General features: G+C 38.5%; 1 protein-coding gene across 7 annotated transcripts in view; it reads left to right on the forward strand.

Annotated features, from left to right (window-relative positions):
• PTPRZ1 (protein tyrosine phosphatase receptor type Z1) overlaps nt 1-22,374 on the forward strand; it is a 138,333-nt gene extending 115,959 nt beyond the window's left edge. The window contains exons 15-31 of one of the 7 annotated variants that reach the window (XM_071552484.1): nt 2,135-2,220; nt 4,491-4,511; nt 4,677-4,773; nt 6,212-6,294; nt 6,968-7,102; nt 8,088-8,222; nt 9,252-9,415; nt 10,109-10,189; nt 11,682-11,817; nt 12,742-12,888; nt 13,535-13,628; nt 13,939-14,012; nt 14,963-15,091; nt 16,280-16,426; nt 16,721-16,863; nt 17,439-17,574; nt 19,747-22,373. In XM_071552484.1, coding sequence (XP_071408585.1) covers nt 2,135-2,220; nt 4,491-4,511; nt 4,677-4,773; nt 6,212-6,294; nt 6,968-7,102; nt 8,088-8,222; nt 9,252-9,415; nt 10,109-10,189; nt 11,682-11,817; nt 12,742-12,888; nt 13,535-13,628; nt 13,939-14,012; nt 14,963-15,091; nt 16,280-16,426; nt 16,721-16,863; nt 17,439-17,574; nt 19,747-19,887 — 1,949 coding nt within the window. In that variant the 3' untranslated portion in view covers nt 19,888-22,373. Of the gene's footprint in view, nt 1-2,134; nt 2,221-4,490; nt 4,512-4,676; nt 4,774-6,211; nt 6,295-6,967; nt 7,103-8,087; nt 8,223-9,251; nt 9,416-10,108; nt 10,190-11,681; nt 11,818-12,741; nt 12,889-13,534; nt 13,629-13,938; nt 14,013-14,962; nt 15,092-16,279; nt 16,427-16,720; nt 16,864-17,438; nt 17,575-19,746 lie in introns of all 7 variants that reach the window. The other 6 variants (XM_071552488.1, XM_071552486.1, XM_071552485.1 and 3 more) reach the window with 6 other exon arrangements.
• Nucleotides 22,375-23,251: the final 877 nt, after the last annotated feature.

Raw genomic sequence — 23,251 nt, forward strand, 5'->3', positions numbered from 1 at the left:
ATTTTTCTTGACCTTCTCACCTCAGAGAAAAAGTATTTTCCATTGTCATAATTGTATTTACAGTTATTCTGAGTGCTTAAAATACATGTTTCGAAGCTGGAGGTTTTCCTTCTGAAATGCTGATAAATATCAGAGAGAAATGTTTTTCTAAGTGAATGAATATTTTATGGAAAAAACTGCAAGCACTGAAGAAATAGTTTATTTTACATGCAACAGATGTCAAGTGAGCAGTTTTTGTGTTTTCTATTCCACAAATGTTGCAGCAGTGTAATTTTACAACTGAGTCTAATTGCAATATAATACCAACAAAGGCTGTAGGGCAGGAAGAGCATTTTGTAACTGCTAAGTTTAATTCCTGTGGCTATGACCAAAAGCACACTCCACAGATCTCGTTATATATTAAGTTTTTCTTTCTAAGGATTTCATTGGCAAAGAGAGGAGATCTGCAGTTATTCACAGAAAATGCCATGGCACTTTGCAGAACAATTCAAAGATGCATTCCAATAATAATGAATTGCAGGGTAGTATTCAGACCCACTATCAAACTCTAAGCAGTTTGAAGTGATATCTGCCATTCATATATGAAATACATTGCTGGATTGAGAAGTGATTGAATTGGGAGATTAGCAGTGGCAGCGAAACAAAACCAGAGAACTCTTTTTTCCATTATTGTCCTCACTCAGAGTCATTTGCCTACCCCTCTGTTTTTTTGTTTGCATATCATTAAGATAAACACTCTATGCCAGGTTTCATCTCCAGTGTGAAGATAGCATTACACATTTGTTCATCTTCTCTTAGGCTTGACTGGATAAATTCATTTTTTTATATTCAGATCCAGTTATGTGAGTGGAAGACCAGATGGATCTTACTACAAATCAAAAAATTCTTGTTGACTGAAAACTAAATTATTAGGTGGGCTGAATGCTGAACATCTGTTGATGTAAATAATAGGTCCTTGTTCAATGTTTTTGATGTTTTGTTCTCATATGAAACAGTGATGAAATTACAGATTGTGAAATAAACATATTTTTAATTCATGAAAAACTTTTAAAAACAGAAAAAAATTACTTTTCAGAACAAAACTGTGTGAAATAATGTCATCCTTTAACAGATAACGAACAGATTACTCTGTTTACACAACATCTTTGCAGGAAAGAGATTAAAAGTCCCAAAGATTTTTGACATGACCCCTGATGAATGTTGTACACAGGAGTTTTTTTCTGTATTTGTATACATTAAAATGGAGATGTCCCAAAAAATAAATATTAGAAGGAAAATTCAGACTCAGGACCCCAGAGTTACATGAATCACATTAATTCCTTGAGAATGTATATCTTCTCTTTGTGAATATCCAGAAAGTCTTAAACATAAATCGTTTACTGAAAACTTGAAGTATGAGGCCTGATGTGAACATTTGCAGTTACTAATGCCAGGATCAGACCTATGATCAACAGGTAATCATAGAATCACGAGGAGGATGGGTCAAAATTCTGTACTCACTAATGCAGTAATTAATTATTATTTCCTTTGGATGCCAATGCAAACATGCAGCATGTCAGTTAATATTAAGCTACTGGTATGATGCTTCTCTAATTTAGTAGACTTGAGATGATGCAGGCAGCACATGTACTGGATCAGCATTCCAGTGCAACACTAATCACTGTCAAGCACCCACACAACTCTGCCAAATCATTCATTCTTACTCTATCAGTATTATTCAGAGCTCTGATCCTACACTCTCCCTTTGAATATCTTGTCCAAACAGCTAATCCTCCCATTTCTCCTTGACTTCACAGGGAATTCTGTGTGTTCTTCTATTTACAGACAAGTTCAGCATCTTGCAGAATCAGCACCCTGATTTGGGGGGCTTAAGGACAGAGCAAGTCACCTAGCAACGCATTTTCTTTATCTTCTTTCCAAATAATCATTTAGAAATGTACAAATGTTAGATAAATATTTTAGAAATATTAATGGTGTTAAAGAATGTTTTAATTTTTATGGGAGTTGTATATCCAAAGTTCATGCCAAAAATTTTATTTCAGGATGTGTGTGGATTGCCTACATATAAACTTCTTTATATGTCACTGGCTTTTTATTCTTTATAAATATATTTTTGTCTTTTCCCACCCCTAAGATGATGTTGGAGCAATTCCAATAAAGCATTTTCCAAAACATGTTGCAGATTTACATGCAAGTAATGGTTTTTCTGAAGAATTTGAGGTATGGCTCTATGATGTCATCTTTCTTCTTAGCACATATAAATAACGTTAAGTTTAAATGGCTGGAAACAAACAACAGGGCATTATATTCTGACTTGGGCACTATTTTCATGAATGCATGTAAATACAAGTGTTGTGGGCCCAGTAAGGAGTTAATGCATAGACTAGGGAGATTTATAAAAGCTAACAGGACTGGAATGCAAGTGGGAATGTTTATTACTGTGATAAAATGCTGAATGATTGTGTGAATAAACTATGCAAAGATAATGCAATGTATATGGCTTATCAGATACAGTGATAGATCTAAAGCTTTGCCAATACTAATGACAATTGAGTTTTGCAGAAGGTGCCCACATTGGCTTGTTCCATTTACAGAGAAAATAAAATGGAATAATGAATACATGTGGCAAGACTTCTGATTAACAGGGGAGCTAATGTAGTCTTCATATGTAGTAGGGAAAGATTCACAGTTCCTTTCCTAATTATATAGTAATTATATAGTTCATAAAAGGTATTTCAAAACGTTGAAACATACTCTCTAATCATATAATATTATTATCACCGTATGGAACTAATGAAATTCATTGTTTTTCACACTCATGTATTGCAATCATTTTAAAGATAGATATGTTCTAACTTTATTCACATAAACGTTAAAAACCCAAATACTATAATTAGAGCTTTTAACAACAATTTTTTACAGAAGATTTCTAAGAAAATCAGTCAGTTGGGATAGAAACAACTTTTTTTATTGATCTATATTAATTTAAATATGACTGTAGTATTCCTGCTGCAAAAACAGGAATAAAAAAAATCATAATTTTGCATCTTTTGGTTTTACTTCTGTTTCCCCAGCCACTGCCTTGTGATCTAATGGACCAAAAATTTAATGTCCTTCATGTAACCGTCTTCATTAGCATTTCTTCTTCAATTCATTTAACATTCAGAACATCCATTTGACTATTGGACTGTACTTGTGAATACTTGGGAATGTCCAGTACATACTCATATATTACCCACGTGCATATGCACCGATGGGACTGGCCTCCAGCTAGACTGGCTATTAATAAGAGCAGATGTTGAAGGACTGTGCATAAATGCAGTGGTTACAAATATCTTTCACAATTAGTCAGTACAGCAATACAGAAATCGGATCATTCATCCTAAATTGATCTTTTCCTACAATTGTACTTTTCCTGAACTACAACCAAATAAATTGCATCTCACTGAACTACCACTGGCACTGTCTGAAATACTTCGTGGTAATCTTAACTATCATGAAAAAAAAAAGTCAGTGTCTTCATCATTTCTGGAAGATCCTTGTTGGCTTTACACACTAACCCAGAATTAGTGTCCTGTTCTTTTCCCTACTGAAGAAGAACTTACAAGATCAGGAAAAACTGAATACAGTCATTGTCTTTGCAGAGTTAACATACCTTTGAAGAGTATGGGGGTGGTTCAGGTTTGGGGTTTTTTTCTTTTTTTTTTAATATTACTATTAAAAAACCTCATTTAAAATCTAATATTTAGACCAGTAACCACTTTTCATATATATATTTAAATAGATGAAGGTGATTGATATTATAAGGAATTATCAAAAGTGTTGGGAAACATTATTGTAGTACTTTTAGTGACAACTTATTTGTACTTAACAACGTGGACCTTATAAATGCTTGAGTTTCCTGTCAGCTAAAGTAATCAGTAAAATAAAATTTAATTTTGTGAGTCTTGCAGGCTTTGTGCCTGTCTCTCTCTTTATAAAATTGTTGGCTTCAATGAGAAACTGCTGGCAGCCTGAGTGAGGGCTGTAACTCTGTCCTTCACCAGAGTACCATGAGGCTGACAGAGCAGCACTCAGTCCTGATTCAGTGAGGATTTTGCATCTGAATGCAAAGAGAGCAAAAGCATTCCACAAAGAAACTAATGCAGTTATAAGGACCAAGAAAAAAATCCAATGAAAGTTAAATATATAGATAATCTGGCTAAAGTCTGTGATGTTGCTCATGTGTATAAGCTTTCACTGGCCCAAGGTCTAAAATTACAGTTAAAGATAGGAAAACAGATGTCAGAATTTAAACTGGAAAATTATCTCTTATTTCCTTTAGGAGTTATGTCGAAATATGCAGTTTTGTTTGTTATTATGGAGATATATATTGCATGACCATAAGTGTTTTCCATATAGTAATTGTAACTTATATAAACACTTATCCATTTGTTCTGTGCCATGGAATTTGATTTTTTTTACTTTTTTTGCATTCATTCCCTCATTAGACACTGAAAGAGTTTTATCAGGTAAGGAATTATTTCACTGCATTTTTTTTTTTAGCAATGAAGTAGTTGTAAAATATCATAGATAATTGGGTTTAAGGTTGTGGTTCTTTTCATGCTTACTTACTGTATTTTAAGATATTTTATGCATCATAATACTTACTAAAGTATGACATACTTTCTTTTCAGGAAATCCAGAGCTGTACTGTAGATTTAGGTATTACATCAGACAGCTCTAATCACCCCGACAACAAGAATAAGAATCGATACATAAACATTGTTGCTTGTAAGTAAAGGCATCACTTGGTGTTTTGTTAAAGAAATAATTACAGACAAGTACAGATTTATATGTTATTAGAGGGAGCAAAAATACCTCTTACATTTAAAGGTCCAGCTCCTCTTTAGCAAAGCACTTGGAGAGGAGTAGCATGAGATTTCACATCTCTTCAACCTCTGACATTCTGCTGCTTTGATGAGCATGTGTTAGTAAGACATATTTGTGTCTTCTGCAGTGACCCAAAGGGAGTTGGGAGGATTCAATATAATGCCATTATAAAGCCAAAGAAGTTGTGTTTTGATTGCCAAAATTAATCCATCTTTGATCTAGAATAATGATGATTTATCCGCTTTAGGAGCTTCACAATCCCTGGATATATTTACTGTCACATATAAACATAAATGTGCTGGGTTTATACTGTATTGTGCCCTGCAACAATGTAATAGAACAGCTTCATTAGCCAGTACACATGTTTTCTCATTGCATCACTCTCCCAGATTTTTCTTCTCTGAAACACATTTATTCCGTTTTGTTAATCTCTCTTTGAAGCCTCTGGACTTTTGATCATTTTGGTGGCTCTGAACATTTTTTTTAACTCTACATAGTATTTCAACTTTGTTCTGATTACAAGAAGCTCTAAACCAAATCGTGCTCAACATTCTCAGCATCACCAGAGCTTAAAGAGACAGAGTCAGCCGCTCTGGCAGAAGAAAATGTAAACCAGCAAGAAATTTTATTCCATCTGCCTAAAGATACCTCTAGAGGGACAAAAAGTCAGGGATTTTCCTCTGCCACTGTGTTTGTAGCTGATCGTACAAAACGTGCCAGCCCAGCCGCTTTTTTATCAAAAGGCAGTGCATAGGCAGCTTAGGGCAGCTGAAGTAGCAAGAATTGTCCTCTGTAACTGACTCAGGTCTAGTTCTTACAACCAGTGCAAGCTGCAGAAAGCTTTGGCTCACCTTGAGGTAGCCACTGCTGACACTCTTCAGATGACCAGCATTTTCAAGGTTCCATTGCTCTCCAGTGTCCGCTCTTTTAACTTGGATTTAATGTGCCTCAATACTGGTGCCTACTCATTTTGAGACATCCCACTCTGCAGATTTGGCAGGCATGACACAGGACTTAGGGAACACCTGTACACCTCAACAAGCAGCAGCTAGAGTCTGTAGGGGAAATATGTCACAGTACCTAAAATGACCCAAGGTGCTGCTGTTCAGGCAACTAGATGCTGAATCCCTTCAAACTTTGGATTCATTAGATTATTTTTCTACAAACTAGAATTCTGAATCTGATTCATACGTAAGCAGAGGATGTTTGCATATGTGATTGTTACTGTATTAATCTTATGTATTGTCAAAATATATTTCAATATTTTTAAGAGCATTTCTTGTGGAAAGAATATAAGTCTTAGAGAAAACTGCTTATCTTCTGCCTTGTTTTACTACAGATGATCATACTAGGGTTAAATTAGCACAGCTTGCAGAAAAGGATGGAAAACTGACTGATTATATTAATGCCAACTACGTTGATGTAAGTGCCTTTTTCTTTCTGCCAGCCTATTTTTCAGTCTTTTCTGTAAAAAAAATTGGAGATGAACAATGTAGTTTTTTAAAAAAGTAGCATGATTAATTACAGATTTTGTAAAAAAAACTCTCATGGTCCGAGTTAAGTCTTTCTTGAATCCGTCTGGATATTGTAGCAGCTGCAGCTCAGCGAAAGGCATTTTGAAACAAAAAATGTTCTGTCACATCTGAGTAGCTTTAGAAGTATTTCTTATGTGACTGGTAATTCTGTCTGAGATAATCTCCTGGGAGGAAGATTCCATTTGGCTGACAGCCTTATCAAGGTACCATATACCAGTTTTCGTTACCTAGTTATTTACATGTTAATGGTCTTGATTCATATTTTTAAACGAGTATTGTAACAGATGTCTTATAATCACTATCATGTCAACATTCTGCCAGAACATGGGCACTTATATATATCCTATTGTTGGACTGATAAACGTTGGCATAACAATTGTATTTGTATGTCATCTGGTACCACAGTGTTTCTGTGATTTGGATAGTTACAAATTTAAAAGTGCTTAAAAGCTTCAGAGAGTCTTTAAAAATAGATACATAAAATGTCATGTACTCCTCCCAACCTCCTTTTGCTCATGGACAGTGATTTGACAAGTGTCATTTGCTGTATTTCAATTTAGGGCTACAACAAGCCGAAAGCCTACATTGCAGCTCAAGGGCCACTAAAATCAACAGCAGAAGATTTCTGGAGAATGATATGGGAACATAACGTAGAAGTTATTGTGATGATAACTAACCTCGTTGAGAAAGGAAGGGTAAAAGTACCTTTTTCTGTTATTTATTTCTCTGATGTTCATAGATCTACCCGTAGCAAACTTCTGTCTCTTAAAAATCTGGTTTAGGCATTTATTGAGCAAAGAACAATAGTTTGTAGTAGTTTCTTGTTCTAGGATTGTATATACAGAAGTATAAAGCCCCCTGTTAGCATCCAGTGGGACCCACAGTTTGTTTCCTACTACATGAGTGGATACACATTTCTCCAGTGAGACAAAATGAGGTCAAATCCCACCACAGGGTGTGTGTTTCTCTGGTTGTGAGACCGGAGTAAGTATGTATGTACCCTGAGGTCACAGTAGGAGACATTGCATCACACTTGCCAAATACTGGCAGCAATGCTTAAAAAGCATGTAAATCTTGTCATACAACCTATAAAGCATCTATCGGATGATACAGACACAGCAATTGCAGACAAGAGAGTACCACTTCATTTATAACACTATGCAATAAACATGCACTTTCTATATGACCAGCCAACCAAAAAGCTGAACATCACAACTCTCTACTGTATATTCTGACCATACACAGGCTCACTCTCACCCTCACTGATCAGACGTACATATACTCTGACGATAAACTAATCAGAAGCCACATACAACTCTGCTGAGTTGAATGTTCTTCTGTTTTTCCTATAGATCATGTTATTTTCCTTAGTTTTTAGAGTGACTGTAGAATGGCAAGTTCCACAAAATTAGAGCCCTTTAATTCTGATAGTATGATTTAAACCTGTCTTTTGTTGAGTATTTCAAATAAACAGCATCTTTGCACAGCCCTCTCTCTTTACAGCACAAAATAAATACATTATTTGTTCTGTACAGAAGCTCATGTCTATTATAAACTGGGTATATTGAGAGTCCCTATACAGTTTTGTGCTTGACTGTGCTTGACTTAAATTTGAGCATTTCAGGTTGTTGTTTGACATTTTGTTTTCTTTTTCTCTGTTTTTCATTTGTTTACTAACAGAGAAAATGTGATCAGTACTGGCCTGTTGAAGGTAGTGAAGAATATGGGAACTTCTTGGTTACTCAGAAGAGTGTTCATGTACTTGCCTATTACACTGTGAGGAATTTCACTCTTAGAAACACCAAAATCAAAAAGGTTTGTGGCATCCTGAAAACATAGATGGGCAAAAGGAAATGTTAATTTGCTCAGAGTGTTTTAAGGCAGTTGGCAGCTTTTTTCTGTAAAGCCGAATTCTGTAGATCTCAACCAGCCAAGATCCTTGTCAACTTCAGTTAATTTGACCAAATCAACAAACTGTGAAGACACTGGCTGCTAGTACTGGTGTGATGTAGGACCATCAGGGAAAATGCAGTGATCACATTGGAAAGCTGATGTGGACTTTGCCTGCTTGGTGAGCAGGATCATACATTTGCAGGAGAGCAGCTAGAAGAAAATGTGGTATGAATTGAATTATCCACCTCAGCTCTCCATTTTCCTTTTTAAGGACAGGTGAAACCACACCTTGTTTTATTACACTCAGAACCAGCATGCTGTCAGTTCAGCAGCGTGATGTTTGTTACTTTGAGGGGGATTCTGAAAACTTAGTATCTTCCACCCACATAAATGTCTGAAATACCTAGTCACTCATCCTCCCTGTTTAATTAATGCATAACATGCAGCATCTATCAGTTTATTTATTCTGCCTGTTTTAGGAACCAATCTTTGAATAGATGACCTGCTTTCTGAAGGCATCCCTGCCTCTGACTTCCAGTTAAGGGAGGAAGCTTAAAAAAGCAGCCCTCACAAGGCTATTTGCCTTCTAGATCACTAAAACTGAGTGAGATGAATCCTACTCCTTCTGTTCACCCAGCAGAGGAGCAGAGTGGCAGAAAGAGCTGGTGACTCTTAAGACCACCTGTAATTCGTTATCCCTCCAGTGTTCTTAAACTTATATTTCTTTATGGCTTTCTAAGGGTCAGCGTCAAGTCATTTTTCCACTCAGCAGGCAAGCTGATGGGACAGCAGCACTGGCCTTTCCTCCCCTCTTTGAAAGCTGGAATATTCAGAGGCAGGTGGCATGCTTTTAGCTAAATAGGGACACTTGCAATTCAACAGCTATCAGGTATGGAAATAAAATCATGAAGATGTGGGCTGCTTACATATGAAATTATTTTTCTGTTGCAGGGTTCCCAGAAAGGGAGGTCTAGTGGACGTATAGTAACTCAGTACCATTATACCCAGTGGCCTGACATGGGTGTTCCAGAATATACTTTGCCTGTTCTCACCTTTGTGCGGAAGGCATCGCATGCGAAGCGCCTCGCTGTTGGGCCTGTTGTGGTTCATTGCAGGTGTGGTTTTTACTGCTGCAAGGTTTACTCCACTTTTGTTTTGCAGAAAAAACAAATTTTTCAGTGGTGGGCTATGCAAAATTTCACTCTCGCATTTAACAATTCCCAGTGGAATAAAATTAATTTCTTAGCTGATATTTCTCTCCTTGGTAAAGCCAATTAATCAACTGTCTATGCCACTTTTATAAATCTTTTATAACAAGATGAGGCTGCTCTGCACTGTGTTCCTTTTTTTTTTTTTTTTTTGCAAAAATGCTTTTCCTTTTACTTTTTTGCACATTTCTATGCTGCTCTCTTGAATGCTGTGAGCTTACCAGATACATATATAGCAATAATTGTTTCATTTCTGCAAATACATTATTAGGATGCTGGGTGCAGGGATACTCTGTAATCCTAAAAGGAGCTCTGTCCACAAGAGGAGACTCACTCGCTTCCTGGCTGAACTATAACTGCTGTTTTTAACATTACTCGGGGCTGTAGCAGTCATTTGCAATGGAGGAGCATTCTGGAGAACAGGTTGAGGTCTGCATGTGCTGCAGTGTGCAGGCAGGTGTTCTGTCAGTGTTCACTAAAACTGGCAGCTCAAGAAAGATTGCTTAAAAAGGGCTTGTAGGGCCCGGAATGACTTCACAATGCCCCTGAAGGACCGGGTTATTGAAAAGTATATAAGCAGGTTCTGGTTTTCCACTGTAGTACCTCACCTTTGATGGAACATTTGGAAAGAGAACTTCCTCATGAATTCTGTCCTGGAGCTGACTCTGAGGAAGCCAACAGGTAAAGTTGCCTCACAAGTGCTGCAAATGAAGATATTTTATTCATGGGATGATCTAATCTGACTGAAATATGTTTTTAGCTTGGAAAATGAAAATTCCACATTTTGTTGTTCTGCTGCTATCTACATCTTGCGTTTTCATGGGAAATTCAAAATAGCCCAAAATGTCAAGTCTGAAATTACTGAGAGATCAGCAATACATTATAAGTCAATTAAACTGAGTTTTTGTGTGGCTTTGGTCGACCTCTCCATTGGGTCATAGGTATAACTTACCTCTGTCTGTAGGCAGTTAGCTTTTAACTAACCTGATCCCATGCACTATGGAATTTCAAAGGAGTCATCTCATGTTAAAAGTGTAACTTTGATTTATCTTTACAGGCTATATGGAAGACACAGATGATGAGCATTAAACTTCTTTTACCTGTTTTTATGTTTTGGTACTTTTCACATTTTTTTTATAACAAGTACAAATGGTATCTGGTAATCTTTGTGTCTAAGAGTGTATTAATAACCTTGACCTTCCGGTTTCATGTAATGTTTATTTAGACTGTTTATTACAGCAATCTGAGCTCACACTACTTAGGCTTTGTGCCCCAGCCGTGGAAGAAATGAGATGACTGAATTAGCATGTATGGACTGAGCTTAGACCTGCCTGTAAAGGACCATGCAGACCCAGCACATTGCTGGCTCTCAAGTTACATGTAACTGTACATGTAATGTTCATTCCTAATTTAGAAAGGAATTGCAACCAAATAATTCCCAGATATGACTAGATAACAAAAAATGACCTCTTGACGTTTTACTTCCTACACAGATATGTTACGAAAGAAAAAGTTGGAGTTTAGTCTTCTGATAAAGCTGGGTTTATGCTAAAGTAATTAGAGTTCATAACAGGAATTAGTTGATTAACCCTTTCTTCTCTCTTTTACCTTTTTAAGAAGGGTTTCAACCATTGCTTGCCATCTTAGCTGTATCTGAAGAGCACTAAGCTTTCTCCTTTTTCAGATATACTCTCAGCAGCGCTTCCATTCCCTAGGATTTTCGTCAGTCCAGTGTCTTTGAAATCTCCTGTATCTGTAATGGGTGGCATAATGCAACTTTCCCTTTAAAGTGGGGTTTCAACACAGAAGAATTTGAGCACATTAACTGTGCCCAAATGCTGACATATGCCACCTTTTCTAGGTATACTTGATAAAGTATCCTAGGGAATATCAGAAGCCTGAAAATTGCAGACCTGCCAGAACCCCTTAGTTCTGTTTCAACCAATGGTTTAAAAATCATTTGAGAAAATTATCATTAGATCTATTCTTGCACAGAAAAAAAAAGATTATTATCAGCCTTGAAGTCTTAGCAAAGTATATGTACAGCAAAATTAATTCATTTGTAGAGGAAAATCTTCTCTATGCAGCAGTATGTTGAAAAAGTGATCTGTAAGGAACCATTCTTTTCACTAGTGTTTTACTTCAGGCTCAAGACTATTTTTTTGTTTTATAGTGCTGGTGTTGGAAGGACAGGCACATACATAGTGTTAGACAGTATGCTGCAGCAAATTCAGCATGAAGGGACAGTCAACATATTTGGATTCTTAAAACACATACGTACCCAAAGGAACTACTTGGTGCAGACTGAGGTAAGAACTAAATATAAATAGTATGAGATTATTACAAACTATTTCTGTTGGCAGGAGGAGAGATGATGCAGTCCTCTTTTTAGCACCATCAGGCAGATTGGCAACCAGTTATAAGACTGGATTTTCCTTTTTACTTTCTGTAGTTTTATAGAGACATCCTTCTAGGCTCACTTAGAACAATGCACTAGAAATTACCTTTCTGTAGGCTCTTAGGTCTGTTTATTAGGGAGGACTCAGAAGGAAGTCTATATAAGTCATGCTTTCTGCAGCAGTGCTTTCTTGGCAGGCCTTGCATTTTTGTCATGGAGGGTTTTTTTCAGGAAACACCATTGCCAGGTGTTTGGATCTTCACCGAGCCTCATCAGTTTCTGTTAGGCAATAAAACCTAGGAAAAAAGGTGTTTCAGACAGAAAATTATCCATAGATGCTTTAAACTGGAGATTATTTATAGAATAATGAAAGACCAAGAGAAAACAATAAGGGCAACAGCAGGGCATTTGATGTCAGGTTTCAAGAACAGGTGGCTAGATTCCTCAGTGTCTTTCAATAGTATAAAAGGTAATCAACAGCCAGGGCTCTTGTTCCAAAGGATGTGAGAGAGAAAATAGAGGATGGCCATAGTGGCAGTACTGGCTTGAAAATTTGACTCAAGGCTATGCTAGCATTTTTGACTGTATTCTGTTAACATGAGATATCCCAGGTAGAGGGAATTCGTATTTTATATACATATATAAAATGTAATTGTCAGTTGTGCTTGTAAATGAGTATTGTCACTGCAAAGAGACAGTCTTTGCTGTAGGGGATGACATTTGAGAAAACTCCCCTGTGAAGAAACACTGACCATATCAGAAGTGGCAGCTTAACCAGAGGTAACCAGGGGAATCTGAAAAAACTGAGAGTTCACATTTGGTTTTCTTCTCCTAGGAGCAATATATCTTCATTCATGATGCACTGGTTGAAGCGATACTCAGTAAAGAAACAGAAGTCCTTGAGAATCACATTCATGCCTATGTTAATGCTCTCTTGATACCTGGCCCAACAGGCAAGACCAGATTGGAGAAACAATTCAAGGTGAGCTCTCTGAGATATTCACAGGAAAATATTTAGGTTTGCAGACCTGAATGACTTGAAAGAAGTAGGTATATCAACACAACTTTCATTAGTTTTCTCTACCCAAAATTTAACTGCTGAACCTAGATTCAGATCAACTGAACAAATGCATGCAGTCCGTTAGGACAGAAGAATTATTTGTGTACTCTTAAAAAAAGAATCCACAAAAAAAGAAACAAAAAACTCCAAAGAAACAAACAAGCAAAAAGGAGCATGAGAAATAGGGCAGTAAGTAGATAAGTAGATTTTGCAAGATCTAACTACATGCCTTTGCAGGAAGATCTCAAAGGTAAAACAACTGTCTGAAAAGATTTAAATAATGTCATGAGCCATCTTGAAGAATCGGTGTATTCCCCTCAAGTGTACACACTGGCTAGAAGACAGACTCCACCTTCAAAGATATTTTTATCCATCTAGGGTTCAAGAATCATTGGAACTGCTAAGAACAGTGAAGAAAAAATATTCTGATGACTTGCTAAGATAACTAGGTACCTAATGTTAAGAGAGACAGTGAGCCTGTAATACATGCACCCATCTGTTTAATGCAGCTTATGAAGGAATGGCTTTTGTACAGTTACCTGTTTTCTTTTAAATGTCATTGTTTCAGCTATTGAGCCAATCTAACACACAGCAGTGTGATTATTCAACTGCACTCAAACAGTGCAACAGAGAAAAGAACCGAACTTCATCTATTATTCCTGGTAAGCTTGTTCAAATTGGCTTCTCTGGGTGGCAAAATGTTTATGAACCTTGTGTGTCAAACCTTTAAACTCTCCTCAACAAGAACTGAAGGCATCTTCATTGGTGTGGAACAATGTGGCGTAAATTACTTATAGTGAAGAAGTGACTTAAGAATTACATATAGGAAAACAAAATAGGTGGCTCGGTAGCACTTTGATGATGATGATGATGATTGATGGAGCTTAGTGTTATCATTACTGTGAGATATGTGAGATTAACTGATACAATAAGAGTCATTGCAACACACCAATTCATAACTTTTTTTTACAGTGGAAAGATCTAGAGTGGGTATCTCATCACTGTCTGGTGAAGGGACAGACTACATCAATGCTTCCTATATTATGGTAAGTCCGTTAATATATTGGTGAAAAACAATACATAGCTGTTTTCAGAGCCACCATGTGTCTGAGTTAGGGTGGCACAGTCGTGACTTTGAAAGCTCCTTGTTCACTCTGGCTGTAAGAGTCACAGGAAGTACTATTACCATTATTATGGGGTTTAAGTTTGGTTAAGTACATTGCATTTTAACAATCTGTAGAAATAGAAATCCCATCATAGTTTTAAAAACTGGTAAAGGTCAGTGCCTCCTATGGATGGATCTTTTGAGATGAACTAAAAGTGTTAACAAGTTAGTTTTTAATGGTTGTACTGTGGTTTGCCTTCCTACCTGCTCATCTTACAGAGCTTTTGCAACTGGCATGGCCCAAGACACTATAGCTCATCACCTTTCCATTATCTTTTTGTTCTTGGGGTTTTCTTCAACATTTTCCCCTTTTGTTTGCTGAGAGGGAATGGTTAATGCCTCCTGGACATTCAGGAAAGCTCTCTACAGTGGTATATGTACATGATCCTTCATTAGGTGCACTAGTGCAAAGGAAGTCTCTATTGTGGTAAGAAGTTCATTTGAGACATCTCTACAAATTAGGAAACTGCTTGGAATTTTTGCAGATCTTTCAAGTATTCAGATACTCATTTCAGGCAGTCAGCTCCTCCAGAATTCTGGATAATGTATTTTTATTCTGAGTTGGCTGTTTGAGTCTTGTCTGATCTCTTTTGTCCTTTAACTTTATAAAATTTCTTTCTAAGTTTTAAAAATTATTTCAGTGTGATTGAATTTATTCTTTTCACACAGAAAACACTGCAGTGGAAGTTTTGTATTTCTCTAGTATTTGCAGGATACCAAAGACACAATTGTACAATGTATTTTCTAGGCTTCTGTCTCTGTCCACTAGAAGCTTCCTTTAATCATTAATAGGTGGGCATCAATTCTGAGTCCATTGATTTTTTTTTGCAGGGTTATTATCAAAGTAATGAATTCATTATTACCCAGCATCCCTTACTACACACTATCAAGGATTTCTGGAGAATGATATGGGACCATAATGCCCAGCTCATAGTCATGCTTCCTGATAGCCAGAATATGGTGAGTTTTGTGGCTGATGGTTATGGGGTTATCTATGAATTTTACTAGTATTAGCATTTTGAAATATGGAGGACATGAGAAAACACCTTGGGTTATGCCAAAAGCAATTAAAAATTAGTAATACCAAACTGAGTGTAAAATCCCCAAATCTTCTAGTGGAAATGTAGAGATCCTTACCTGGGCAGATTGTGATGGACATGAGAAAGCATTTAATCATTCCTGTATAATTTATGAAAATAGCCAAACAGTGGAGGTAACCATTGTAAAAGGTTAGTTGTCACTCCAGGACTTTTACTTCAGATGTCATATGGCTTCTTCAGCCATTATTAGGTAAGGGCATAAGTGTGAGGTTGTTTCTTGCTGGACACCAGCTTATGGGACCTGGTCAGGGCCAGGAGCAATGGTGGCCAAGAATTCCCTCACATATAAAAGAAGCTCCTGAGGATCACGAATGGTGAGGAGTGCTGGCAGCAGGGTGGGCACACAGGGCATGGGGAAGCAGTTTGTGCAGAAGAGTGTCTAGGAAGGGCACTGAAGTCCTGCCAGCTCAACCAGGGAGCAGTGGTATCCACCCAGCAGACAGCCAAGGCCTCTCTGAGCTCTGCATCCACCATGACTGGAATCCTACTCTACTTTCCCTGAAACAGAACCAACAGGCAGACAGGACACATGACATGAAGAATTCCCTATCCATCTGACCATTTTAGTCGTTGAAACTATTACATAATTTTCTTTAAAAAAAGACAAATCTCTTCATCATTTCTGCTGTCAAACAGAAAAGGATGCTCTCATGAGAACTTCTTTCTGCACTTTCAGATAATCCCAAGACCACTTAAGTGCTGCGTGCAGGCTCCTGTTACAATACACCAGCTAAGTTTATCCTGTGGCCATGGCTTGCACTGCACAGCACAGGACAGCCTGAAGGCCAGGCTGGATGCATGGCACAGCATAACACAGCAGGCTGATGGCTATGTGGATCCACAGGGTACAGTGGTCTTTGGTCAGGATCACTACAGAGATGTCTGAAAACCATCACTTGCCATGATTGTAATCCTACTGAAGTTTTGATTTGTCAGTTTAAATCTAGCTGGCTGGATTGATTAAATACATGACACAGTATTATGCTGGATTTTGTATTTTAAGAGCTCAACATCACTTACCTTTATTGTGTCTTTTTTTTTCGTGGAGGCTGAAGATGAATTTGTATACTGGCCAAACAAAGATGAGCCTATAAACTGTGAGAGTTTCAAAGTTACTATGATTGCTGAAGAACACAAATGTCTGTCTAATGAAGAGAAGATCATAATCCAAGACTTTATTTTAGAAGCTACACAGGTAACACTGTCATAAACATATAACTCAAGATTTGATTTGTTAAAGATAATGCCTACATTTTGTTACGTTTTCTATGGTAAATCATTGATAAAAATCCATGCCCTAGAAACAACCATGGAGGGAGTAACTTCTATAGGTAATATGATGACATGGGGAATAGGGTATTCCAACCTCCACAGCAGTGGGATTCTGTATCTGAAGGCTGGAGCCAGTCTGGACAAGGATGAAGGAAAAGAATAAAGACAGTCAATATTTTACAAAATTGATTTATGGTTGTTTTTTTCACTCATTTAGGATGACTACGTACTTGAAGTGAGGCACTTTCAGTGTCCAAAATGGCCAAATCCTGACAGTCCTATTAGTAAAACTTTTGAACTGATCAGCATCATCAAAGAGGAAACGTCCAACCGTGATGGGCCCATGATTGTACATGATGAGTAAGAACTGCAGCTTTCTGTTTGTTTTGATGCTTTTTTTCTGTAGAGCCATCATTTCACTTCATTTAGAGTGAAAGCTGCTGAAACAAGGCACAAAGTTTGCACTTAACAGTAGTGCTGTGGCTTCTGTTTCAGCTGCATCAAAAACAAAACCACTTTTATTTTATCATACTTCATTTCAGTTTTATCATTTTCATACTCCGGATGGTTATCAGGTAGGAAACTGGAGAGGAAATCAGTCAGCACTTCATTTTCTGTTACTGAAAGAAATAAGATTGTTTAGATGAGGCATCTTGCCCTTCTCCAGCTGTTCAAACATGGCCAAAAAAAATGAAAGGCCTTCAAGATTTGGTTGGTAGAGGCCTGTAGGGAAATAAGTCTAAGAAGTTGTAGCCAGGTGCCGTGAAAGTTTTTTTCAGCCACTGCTGGGCAGACCTATTTCAGAAATTGCAAAGGTCACATGAGAGAAATTCATCTTACCAGTTTACCCTGGATTTTATATTTTCTCCAGTTGTAAAAATTGATCCAGTTTCTAGAGATTTTTTGTTTGTTCTGTTCTGTTTTACTTTACAAAGGCATGGAGGGGTGACAGCAGGCACTTTCTGTGCATTAACAACTCTGATGCATCAACTGGAAAATGAGAATTCAGTGGATGTTTACCATGTAGCGAAGATGATAAATTTGATGAGACCTGGAGTCTTTACAGACATTGTAAGTAATAAAATATATGCCTTTTTTTAATCTATGTGTAACATTATTAGCATGCTTAGATCTTAGAGCAACATTACTGAACTGCTGGCATCTTAGTTACTGCATCAGTTAAGCAAAACTGTCCTCCAGAGGTGCTATAGTGGACCTGTTGCCTATTCCAAAACAAAGAATTTCCAGTGAAAACCTGTTTTGTGGTTATCAAGTGGTCGTATTCAAAATGTGCAGAGCTGCTTCCATCATGTAAATTAAAGTTTTAATTCAGCAGGAATAAATCTGTGCTCCAAGTAGACTCTAGTTACCTTTGTTTTCCATTTCAGGATGGACTTCAGTCTTTCATGATGTGTTGACAGCATTGTCACTGTGCTTGCAGAAAGAAAAAAATTGTGAAAAGTGTAATAAATAAGAATTACTTGCTGAGGCAGTGTCCTACAAATAAAAATTCATCACAGAAATTAAAATTATGAACCCTGCCCCTTTGGTCATATCATTACACATCTGACTGCTACAGCTACAAATGAGTGTAATAAGAACAGTTAAAGAGTGAAATGTTAGGGTTAGCATTATCAAATTTTTGACAGCAAGAACAGGACGTGACACAGGATTGACAGATGTGTCCACCTCTTGCCCTGCCCCTGTAGCCCAGACTGAGGAGACTGGCAGACAATGGAGTGAAAATGGAACTCTTCCCACCTCAGCAGAACCATCAGGACCTTTCACTCCTCTTGCCCCAGGATCCTCCAGAAAATGCCTAGGCCCTTTATCTCAGATTTCCAATTTCCCATCCTCTTTCTGCAGGTTTTCAAATCTGTGGCAGTTTCTACCCCTTATCTCTCAGCCCAAGCTAATAATTCAGACCCCAAACCCCACTCTATTTAGCCTGCCTTACTGTTTGTCACTCCTTCCATCACAGAAATTCTTTATCCTTATATATCCATCCTAGAATCCAAAATACTCCTCTGCCCTTTCTAGTGGGTCTGGCTGAGCTGGAATTTATTTTCCAATAGTAGCTCTCACAGTGCTGTGCTCTGCATTGGTAGCTAGAGGAGTGTTGATAACAAGCCCATTTTTTGGCTACTGCTGAGCACAGCATGGTAACATTCCTTCTTCAGTGAGGGTGAGATCCTAGGAGGGGAAACAAGTAGGCCAGCTGACCCATGCTGACCAAGGGGATATTCCATACCATATGACATCAACCCATATATAAAAGCTGAGGCAAGGAGGCAGAATGGAGGCATTCATTGTCTTGTAATGGCTGCCTGCTGACAACCATCACGCTTGCTGGAGCCCTGCTTCCCAGAGGAGGAGTGGCTGACCATCGCTGCTTATGGGAAGCAGATTAATTGCCAGCTTCTGCTTTGTGCGCGAACACGCTATTTTGCTTTTCTTTCTTTCTGAACAAATATAAACTGCCTTATCGCAACCCACAGTTTGTGTTGGCTTTTTTCCCTTCCACCTTACTCTCTCCACTGTCCATCTGGGAAGGGTTGTGATAGAGAGCTGGGTGGGCACCTGTTGTTCAGCCAAGGTGAACCCACCCCACCTTTCAGAGCATCAGAGCTTTCAGCTTTCAGAGCACCTGTCAGCACAGCCTTTGCTGTGCCTGCACTCCCTGCACAGAGCATCCCAACTCTCCTCCTTCCCAGCCCATACTGCAATCCAGGTGGCTTCTGGCACTCCCCATTTCCCATGCATCCAGTTGAGACCTTCTGCCCCTTTCTGGGCAGTGGCCTTCTTGATGAATTTTCTCACAGAGTCTCATCTGTCTTTCTACCTCCTAGTCATGACAGGATCTTCAAAAACATGATGAGTAACTGCGAGGACTAAAAAGAAAAAACCTCAAAAAATGAGAAAAAAAGCCAACAGAAAAACAGTTGCCCTAATCATGTCCCCAGATTTGCAATTGACTTTAACAAGAATCAGATTCAACATATAATATTTCTTTAAAAATACAGCTTTCTCCCCTAGCTGTATTGTGTTCCTAATGTGCTTTACATTGTGTACATGGGGAGCCATTAGTCAGAAAATCAATAAAGCTGCTAAGTAAGTAACAATACATTGTGGAGCACAGTATGTTAACAGACTGACACATCAGCTGTTAATTAATTTGAGTAACAGTGTTAAAAAAAACCTATTTCTGACAACATACTGACTGTATCCTCTTTTCTTCTCCAGGAACAGTACCAGTTTCTGTACAAAGCTATTCTCAGCCTTGTCAGCACAAGGCAAGAAGAAAACCCTTCAGCATCTATGGACAGTAATGGCTCAGCTTTACCTGATGGAAATGCAGCTGAAAGTTTAGAATCTTTAGTTTAATTAACACATTAAATTAAACACACACATCACTACATCACTGGAGTTTACCATTATTCAGTTTTATACTTAGGGTGGGGAAAATCTGTCCAGTCTCTCCATATATAATCAGGTCCCAACCGTTGCTCAAACCAACAGTCATTTCTGTTACATACGACTTTACTGTGGAACTTTTATCATTAACAATGTGTGCCTTTTCTTGAAAGATTTCTTGTAATACATTGTTATGTCTGGACTAACTTGATTGACTTTTACAGTGTTTCTAAGAATTGAACTGTGGTATGTTTTTTTCAGTATTAGTTTTTTGATTTATCTGGCTTTACTTTTAACTATAATTACAATATTTATAGATGTTAGGGAATCCTCAACTACGAATATGTAATGGATTTAGTATTTGATTTATTTGCTGTATTTATAACAATTTGCATTTGCTAGGAATATAACTTTTAATATAGTAGAATGTAAATAAAATACTCTTCTACATAACATTCAACATTTTAAGACTTCAATTAGACATTTAGAATTGTAATCTGATACTTACTGTAAATACTGCTACTTCTGTAGTGATCCATGGACCAAATTTATATTTATAATTGTAGATTTTTATATTTTACTACAGAGTCAGTTTTCTAGTTCTGTGTAATTGCCTTGTTAAAATTATGTAGTCAACATGTTTTTATTTTAACAAAGTCTTCTGATATATAATTGTGCATCTTAAGCAATTTACCTTCATATAGCTGCATGTGATTTTAACTTTTTGTGGGAACTAGAAATCACTTGTTTTGAAATGAGAAGTTTTTATGAGAATAACATTGTACTTGGCATTGTTAAATTGTTTTTACCTATGGCATTGCAAAAAATAAATATAAATATTCCAATCTGTCCTGAGCAGTCTTCCACATACAGTACAGTCCACTGCACTTCCATACTGTCTTCACTGGGATGTAGGAGAACTTTTACTTACAAGCGTAAGGATTTAAGGCTGACCTGCAGATGGCTGCTCTTCCAATGGAATCTACAAGTTTAGACAAGAGGAGACACTTAGGGAAAACTTTTGTGTTATTTAATCTCTGCTCCACTCCCACCCGTACCCATAGTGTCCACATTAGCTCCTTTTTTGGGCTCTCTTTGCACATCTCCGAGTCTGATCACCCACAGGCTAACCCAGGCCTCCCAGTTGCCTGACCAGCCCCCTCACAAGCCTTCTCCATGCTGGCTTTGCTTCAGTTCATTCATTCAGCTGCTGAACCCTTTGCTGCCTCCCTTGGCAAGGCAACAGCCAAACTCTGAGAAGCAATAAAACAAGTGATCACTGCAAGAACAAAAGCAAAATGTTTCAAAGAGGCCACTCCATTATTTTCTGAACTCAGAAAATACTGATTTTACTGATTGTACTGAAGGTTGCAGCACTGAGGAGGCTGGAGGAGCCTGGAGCAGAATAAGGTACTTGTTTGAAATTAACACAGGCTGAGAGCACAACTATGTTCTCACTTTAGTATATACAGTTGCTACGTGGAAATACTGGGAACAGAAATGCTGTGGTGGAGTAGAATACCACATAAACTAATGGGACCCTGTCTTAGATGAAAACTAAGCATAGGAAAAGATGGGTCTGATGTGGGTTTGGAGATTTTAGTCAACTGATCCCTAAAGTAGGGTTGTATGAGGGATCTCAGCATGTCAATAGATAGATCTAGACCTCCCTCAGCAGCATGGGATTGAGGATAGGTGGAACTGCAACAAAGCCAAATAAATTCACCTTTAGAGGAATCTAAACAGCAGAAACTAAAAAATCCTCATACTGTTGATACATGAAGTGAGCATGAAGGTGCTAGACCCAGAGACAGAATGGCTAGTAGTAAGACAGAGGTTCTCACGTGTTGGAGGAGACCCAGGGTTTATACAGTGGCAAAAATACTACAAGAGATGGATAGACGAGGACACCGAAGTCCAGGAACCCGGCTCCCCGAATATGGAAGCTCTGCGAGAGATTTATAAGGACTCTAATGCCACGAGGCGCCGCTGGAGCCTGGGCGGGGGCTGTCCCTGCCTCGAAGTGCCTGAAGCCCTACGGTGACTTTCCCCGCCCATCTCATTCTCCCATTGGTCCTTGTGCCGCTCCTCCCCTCCCTCCTTCCCTTCGTTTGCATGTACCCAATGAAGTGCGTTACTCTGCCCCGTCTCCGCCCCTCTTCCCCGCCTACATCCGGGGAATTCCCATGCTCTCCTCAAAAGCCAGCGAGCGGCAATAAACTTGGCTTTTCCTCGTGGATTCCTGGCAAGTGCGGGCTTGTTCCGTTCGGGACGGTCGCCGGGCCGGGGGCGGGAGGAGCCGTCCCTCGCTTCTAAGGGGCCTGATCCTAGGGAGCCCTGCTTGTCGCTTTCCTAGACTGGCTCCTGGAGGCGGAAACCTCTCCACCGTATCGGTGGGATATTTTCAATCCGCTGATAATCACGCTCTTGTCCTCTTTTACTAAAAAAATAAAATCATATAGACAAAACAATGTATCACAGAATCATGGTGATGTTTAAGGTTGGAAGGGACCACTGGAGGTCATCTAGTTCATGTAACAGATAGGTGGGTTTTTTTGTAAAACATAAAAGGTTAATGTGCTTGAATTCTCTTCTACACTTGACCACTTCTTTTTTTAAGCACAACAGTGTAGTCCCAGAGGTTATGAAGTGTCTGAATCCATTGGAATCAGGAGCCCAGAAGTTTCCCCTTTCCTGTCCACCAGAGATGTGGGCAGGATGATGACTCTTCTGTCTCAGCCCAATGCCCCTGTGCACGTCCAGCCACACAAACGTGCATACACACTCAGAGGGAGAACACATGCATACATACACATAAGATGGTCGAAACAGGATTCATGGCACGGAGAATAGGACTGGGATTTAAGAAGGGGGCAGGACAGAAGGCAGTGGTCAGGCACAGGGCACAAATGTGCAAAGGTACTGCCCAGCAGCCAGCATACATCCATGCAAGTACCTTGTACCCCTCTTCTCTCCTTGTCCCCATGCTTATTATTTTCCTGTTTGCATTGATCCCTCTGTTTCTCCAACCTTCTCTATCTCTTTGCAGATAAACAATCTTCTGACATAATTACCTTTATGGGTTATAGTTTCCTTACAGCTATACACAACTGTGAAAACTTGGACACTGCCACTTAGGTCATCTCACCCATACGTGGTATTACCATCAGTTCCTGGGTATTTCTACCCTTGTAAGCTTTTCTTTCCAAAAGGTCTCCACCAGAGCTTGGCCTTCCCTCATGTAACTCCCCATGACTCACCCGTGTAGCACCACCAGACTTCATGTCACTCTTTCTAACACGTGTCAGCTGCTTGCTCTTGCCTCTCCAACAGT

Source organism: Pithys albifrons, chromosome 3 (genome assembly GCF_047495875.1).
Source record: "Pithys albifrons albifrons isolate INPA30051 chromosome 3, PitAlb_v1, whole genome shotgun sequence".
Lineage (NCBI taxonomy): Eukaryota > Metazoa > Chordata > Aves > Passeriformes > Thamnophilidae > Pithys > Pithys albifrons.